Source organism: Salvia splendens, chromosome 10 (genome assembly GCF_004379255.2).
Source record: "Salvia splendens isolate huo1 chromosome 10, SspV2, whole genome shotgun sequence".
Taxonomy (NCBI): domain Eukaryota; kingdom Viridiplantae; phylum Streptophyta; class Magnoliopsida; order Lamiales; family Lamiaceae; genus Salvia; species Salvia splendens.
The window spans coordinates 14,573,300-14,579,786 of NC_056041.1; the positions used below are offsets into that span (position 1 = coordinate 14,573,300).

The 6,487-nt window shown below is 38.1% G+C and overlaps 2 protein-coding genes across 3 annotated transcripts; one reads left to right on the forward strand and one right to left on the reverse strand.

Moving 5' to 3' along the window:
* Positions 1 to 73: 73 nt before the first annotated feature.
* Positions 74 to 2,218, reverse strand: LOC121750569. Of its 2 annotated transcripts, XM_042145128.1 has the most exons (5): positions 1,774 to 2,218; positions 1,619 to 1,669; positions 1,129 to 1,185; positions 719 to 792; positions 74 to 276 (listed from the first exon to the last, which is right to left on the reverse strand). In XM_042145128.1, the coding sequence occupies exons 1-4, from the start codon at positions 1,911 to 1,913 to the stop codon at positions 726 to 728; spliced, it is 315 nt and encodes a 104-aa protein (XP_042001062.1). In that variant the 5' UTR covers positions 1,914 to 2,218; the 3' UTR covers positions 74 to 276; positions 719 to 725. The 2 variants fall into 2 exon arrangements, with proteins under 2 accessions (XP_042001062.1, XP_042001063.1); XM_042145129.1 differs by lacking the exon at positions 719 to 792.
* Positions 2,219 to 3,481: 1,263 nt separating this feature from the next.
* Positions 3,482 to 4,237, forward strand: LOC121750522 (dirigent protein 11-like). Its single transcript, XM_042145074.1, has one exon. It carries the CDS (start codon positions 3,553 to 3,555, stop codon positions 4,147 to 4,149), a length of 597 nt encoding a protein of 198 aa, XP_042001008.1. The 5' UTR covers positions 3,482 to 3,552; the 3' UTR covers positions 4,150 to 4,237.
* Positions 4,238 to 6,487: the final 2,250 nt, after the last annotated feature.

A 6,487-nucleotide genomic window follows, 5' to 3' on the forward strand; every position in this document is an offset into this window, starting at 1 on the left:
ATTTTTTATTTGTTTTCCAAATTATTATACAGATTTTTTCATTAATTATTATCAAACGAATAAATAGAGTAAATGAAATTCAGAAATGTACTCAATTAAATAAAATTGTTTTACACACTTCATGGAGTCTACATTGCTTAATCTATCCTTAGCTTCTTTTCATTTGTAGGAATTGTTGACTGAAGGCTTTTCGCTTGTTCTACCAATGTAGCAGTTTGTTTCTCCGAGTCTGCTCGCATCTATCAGCACCACCGTCTTCGAGCATCCGTTCATTTGCTGGATTGACATGTAACAAATCAACAAATCAGTACGATAAGAATGGTAGGAATGACTAATTTAAAACTTGGAGAATGTTAAGTCCAAAGGTTATAGTAGTAAACAATTTTCAAGGCTAAATTAAGCAAAACAGAACAAGGAAATGATCATTTGCAAGCTTGGCATGACAGTAGGGAAAACAACTAAAATCCTAAAGTAAGATATAGTTCAGAATGTGACTAGAAACAAAAATTTTACATATACACAAAACTTTAAAAAGTGTAGACAGTTTTGTTCCCTTGATAGGCATAAGTCACATAAATCTACCGATCTTCTGCATTTCCTATAAATACTAATTCCTCTGTACATAAATTCTAACACACACACACACACACACACACACATATATATATATATATATATATAGATGGAGAGAATGAATGAAAGAGAGAGGGAACTTTACAATAATATCAGAGGAGCTGTCGACATTTTCTTGCTATAAGTGAAATAGCTGTAGGGAGTAATCTGGAATACATCCTGAGAGTTACTACTTAATATTAGAGTAAGCCTCATACTGTCTTTGTAAACACCTACAACAGTTTAGTTTTGCTGCTTGCACAAATAAAATGCGTTCTGCCGTAAGAAATAAAACAGGATAGTCGACAGATCTTTTATTTTGTTAACTAATTCACCAAGTGGCGAGGTGCACATTAATATATTATCCATGATATACAAGAAAAACAAAGTAGAAAGAAAGATAAAAGGCAGCATGCATAACAGAATATAATTCCATTTCCAATTAGAGTGGGGATAATGCATAATTTATAGCAAACTCTTCCATCATGCTATAAAATATGGTGATTCTTGACTTACCATGTTTGAAAAGGTCGAATTTGACAACGGCTTTCTTGGCATTCAAAATTGTAAAAGCTGCACAACAGAATATAGTTCCATTTCCATTTAGAGTAGTGATACAAGTTGCACTGACAGCAGTATGAAGCAGAAGTGAACAAAATTCTCAAATTTGAAACCAATCTATGATCATTAAAGTGCAAATAATGTGGTATTGTTAAAGAAGATTAGGAGCAAGGATAACTTGATTGAAGAAGGGTGCAAATTCCTTGTTTTGAGCTACTTAAGGTATATCATAACTTAGGCCTCAGTCACTTCTACTTGTCAATAGTTTTTAGGTCTTTGATCACTCACAATATTTTTGGCCTATGTCTAGAAACATGGAGTTTTCCAACAACATCATATAAAATACTTGTTACTAAGCAAATATAAAACCCAAACAATTTGTCAAGGGGTTATGTTAGTTGTGCAAATCACATAATGGTGGTAAGGCTTTTAGATGCAGAATTACCTCAACAAAGATCGAATTAATCCAATTAGTAGTAGAATCCATTGAGTAAAGCTGATGAAGAATAAGATAGACCATAAACCAAGTGCTCCATAGTTACATCATTAATGGATAGATTTAAATTAGAGAAAAAAAGTGGGTTTAAATCTGGATCTTACTTGAGCAATGACATTATTGGTGTCTCTGGCATATATGGCGCATGATCGCTCAAACCAGCTGCCTTCAATCCTAAAATGACAACGATCTCTTTGGAATTAGCAACCATGGACATATCCAGCTTCGTCTTGAACTGAATCATCGATGACTTTCTCACACAAAAAAAAGCATATTCTTTGAATCCGCTCTCCTCTAAAAACCTGCCATCTTCTATACGCCGTCAGAAGTTGCACGATCGAGATATAGATTTTTTACTCAGATGACCGAGATTTAGATTTGATCAATTGATTGAGACGATCGAGATTTAGATTTGATCACTTGATTTAGATTTAGATCTGATAAATCAGTTACCTTCTGCTGGAAGGTGATTATAGGGTTACAGTATAGTAATTAAAAGTTATGAAGAAAAGAGTCTTGAATCTTATTACATATCTCACTCCCGCCTGCTATTTGCTATCATTAAGTTCGAATAAATTCAACTAGAAGTTCGAATAAAAGCTAATTTGTTTATTAAGTGGGCCCTTTTTCTAACCACTCTCTCAGTAAAGCTAATTATAGCAACATGTGTTATTCTAATTTGCATGACTTTTGTTCGCGAATTCCTACACAGTGTATGTACAGAGTAACCTAATATCTTAAAAATCGACTGGCTAAATTAGTGGTCAAATCTAATTAATGTAGCAATATAATATAATTAAATATATAATTTATACAATCAATATTGCAGTTTACTGCATGATAAAGGAAAAATATATTTCGTCCCAATAAATATGAAATATTTGAATTTTGTCCTGAGGAGCAGAATGCAAGAATGGCCAAGGACCGATTTCTACTATTGTTTTAATTGCAACGTCTCTCCAGCACGAGTATTAAGAACATATCACCTAAAATATCGACAATAAAGCAATTGTGTGGGCTGAATTTGTTCTTTTGTATGTAGTTTTAAGGGCTGAAATTTATTGGGCTATTGGTTTTATTTTTTATAGTATTTAGTTTTTTTTGTGATTATGTTTCGTGGGCTGAGGAATAGTTCCAACTATACAAAACACATTAAATAGCGATCACATATTATAGAGATATTTTCACAATTTGAAATTTGAAGTATTTTTAAATAATATATGGTGGGTGGGCTTTTCACAATTTCCACGTAATAAAAATTGTAATCTAATTACAAACAACCACTTGTCAATTTTTCATGTAAAATAAAATCGAATAATTTTGCATTTAGCCGCCTGAGGTGAGTCACAATAATGGCATATTTATTCCGTGCGTTATAACAAGGAGTCAAGGAGCTTGATACGCTGCAGCCTATGGCATTTTCGTAATATTATAATAGTACTAGCAATTATCAAGACTAGACACTAATTTGATCAATTCATGCATATTTAGGGGGAAATTTATCGTAGTAATCCGATGTGACGTGAAAGTTGACGTGCGCAAAGTTGATTAAGTTTATGTTTAGTGTTTGTTAGTTTGAGTTTTCGCATCTTTTCGTTGTTCATTGAGTGTGAAATGATTTTTATAAACCATATGGCCCAATTGTAAACATTTTCAATTGAGTAGTTACAATAGTAGTTATAAGAACACATGAAAGACAAAAATTATTATTTCCAACTTGAAGCTAGAGAAACTTCTCCGAAATGTACAAGCACAATTCCATTTATTATTATCATTAAATATTACTTCAATACCTCTATATAAACCCCTCTCTAAATACGAAATCAATCACCCCACAAAATTCACATATCCATCAAGTTAAAATCAGCCATAAATAAACAAACATGGCAAAGCTTGCCTCAATTGGTGTGTTCCTAACACTCTCTTGCTTGCTAGCGTCCACATTCAGTGTGGATGCTAGAAAGCAAGGCCTTGTCGTGGAGGAACTCACAGAATTCCCCCACAGCTTTGGAAAACAAAGTATCGTGAATTTCCGCGTCTTTGTCCAGGATCTCGGCGTGAACCACCCCAACACCACTACGTACGACGTGGCACAAGCCTCCATCTCCAACACCTCGAAGACGGGCTTCGGCAAAGTCCGCGTCATCGACGACCTCGTCACGGCCGGGCCGGAGGGCGACTCGGAAGCGCTCGGGCGCCTTCAGGGGCTACTTACGAGAGCCGACCTAAACACACTCGCCATCGCGGTGAACCTCAACTTCTACTTCTCGGCGGGGCCCTACGCGGGCAGCACGCTCAGCATTCTCGGGCGGAACGAGATCGGCCTGGCTGAGCGGGAGCTCGTGGTTGCCGGCGGCACCGGAGTTTTCCGATTTGCACGTGGATACGCAATTCAAAAGACAAATTCAACCGGAACAAACATATCGGTGTTGGATTACAACATCTACACCACCTATAGTGGAACACTCAGTGAAATGTGATGAGGGAATTGTGAATTTCCACTCAGATTGTGTTTTAAATTCGTCTTTTGCATATGTCGCTTATAAAATCCTTTAGTTTTTTACTTTACATTTGAGGAACTCACAGAATTCCTAATTATCTTTTGCCAGTTGAGTCAACTGCTTGAATGGATTCTAGTAAAAAATTTATATTTGAATTTAGATAACACGCCAAAAAATAAGGAGCACGTACTATATACGTATATTAATGCTATGCGTTTTCCCATTATAGAGTAATAAAATTCAATATCCAGGGTCATATCAATAATTGAAATATAACTACTACTTTAGTATGACATTTATTAAAAATTTGAGTTTGAATATAGTGTACAATAGAGATGGCTTAATTAACACACATATATTGGAGTGGTTCTATCATTTTTGAGGTTTTAATATATGGGTAGTGAGTGAAAAAGAAATTATATATCGTCGATGGAAGAACTTCATCAGGATATCTTTATTAATAACAAAGTAATTTTTACTACAGTATAATATGGAGTACCGACCCATAAAAATAGACACTTTTAGGATAACAAGAATTTTAAAGCATAATTGGTAGAATAGGAGATATAAAAAGAAAATGTTATTGGATAATGAGTCACACCTTATTAAAAAGAAAAAACATGAACTTTTATTGTGCGGAAAATTTCATATAAAATCAACTTTTGTCCAAATATAATGGAGTCCAATATGACATGCCGGAATGTCCAAAACGATGTTGTTTTGGTCTAAGGTGGCATGTCAAAATTTCTAACTATACCAAATCCATCTTGTTTTGTCACATAATTCCCATATTTATTAATTAAAATATAAAAAATCCATCAAATTAATCAAAGGATATTGTGTTAGTAATTGTTATTTTAACACTAATTTTTATCATGTCATTTCCATATCATTAAAAATTGTCACTGGACGTGTCATATTTAATTTTGCTAGAATATTTGATCCATGAAAAATTGACTTAAAACTAACATTTTATGTATTTTTGCACTTATTTAAAATTGATGATAAAAAATACTCCCTCCGTCCACGAAAAATAGGACACATTGTGAATAGCACGGGTTTTAATGTGAAATTGGTAAAGTAAGAGAGAGAGGGGGGAAAAAGTAAGAGAGAAGTAGTGTTTGTGGAAAGTGGAGTCCATATTATTAGTAAGAGCATCTCCAATGGCGGACGTCCGGTCGGACGTCGCGACGGGCGACCCGGACGTCCGCCATTGTGGCGTTTAGGGTCGGATATGGACGTCCCGTGAGGACGTCGGGTGTCCTCGGACGTCCCGGCGACGGGCGGGCGGACGTCTGCCACTGTGGCAAGGGTAGGACGTCCCGCTCGGATGTCCGAATTTTTTTTTTTTAAACTTTATATATACGGCTCGTTGAACTTCATTTCATTTGCACCACTTGTTGTTAACAAGTTTCTCTCTTCTTTTACTACAAATTTCATTTCTACTTTTAATAGAGAACGATAGGAACTCCCCGGCCACGAGCGAGTCGCAGACTCCGGCGTTTCCCATCGACCTGGAGGGAAACGTCAGCGGAAATACGACAACGGTTCCGGGAATGGGACAGATGGGTGGAATGGGTGGGATGATGTCCCTTTATATGTACAATTGGATGGGACAGATGGGTGGTATGGGTGGTATGATGCCCAGGGCAGCCGCGATGGGGGGCATGACCCCAAATATGATGATGTCGGGGATGGGGATGGGGGGCATGACCCCAAATATGATGGGGATGGGTGGGATGATGCCGGGGATGATGGCGGGGATGATGCCGGGGATGATGCATGTGGGAGGGGGTGGCAGGGGCCCTGAACCACTAGCGGACGATGTCTATCGGCCGGTTGTTGATACGCAGTCTACTGATACCCCTTCCACTTATGTTCCGGATACTCAGTTCACCGGCATAGAAACTTTCTCTTTTGAGGAGTTGGGGATATCTCCAGTCAGGCAGACGCCCGATGATGTGGGCGGGGGCAGGGGGAAGGGACGTGGCAAGGGCAAGGGGAAAGCCTCAGGGTCTTCCTCACGAACGGTGGCAGAGGAGGAGGATGAGGAGGAGACGGGAAAGAGGACGATATGGAGCCAGTGGGAAAACGTCGCGCTTGCGAAGGCTTGGGTTGCAATAGTCGAGGATCCCTATGTCGGTGCCAACCAGCATATTGACAGACTGTGGCATCGGATCGCTGAAGCCTACCACATACACAAACCGGCTGGGGCGAAGCGTCGCGTTCCCGAACAGTGCCGGAAACAGTGGGAGCGGTTGAGGCCTAAGCTTAGTCGATTTGCTGGCCTCTACCAAAACAACCTCCGCCAGGCAAA

Coding starts and splice junctions, on each gene's coding strand:
- LOC121750569 (XM_042145128.1), bottom strand. CDS start 1,913: ATGATTCAGTTCAAGACGAAGCTGGATATGTCCATGGTTGCTAATTCC. Junction 1,670..1,773: donor CCAATAATGTCATTGCTCAA/GTAAGATCCAGA, acceptor ATTCTTCATCAG/CTTTACTCAATGGATTCTAC. Junction 793..1,128: donor ATTCGACCTTTTCAAACATG/GTAAGTCAAGAA, acceptor AGTAACTCTCAG/GATGTATTCCAGATTACTCC.
- LOC121750522 (XM_042145074.1), top strand. CDS start 3,553: ATGGCAAAGCTTGCCTCAATTGGTGTGTTCCTAACACTCTCTTGCTTG.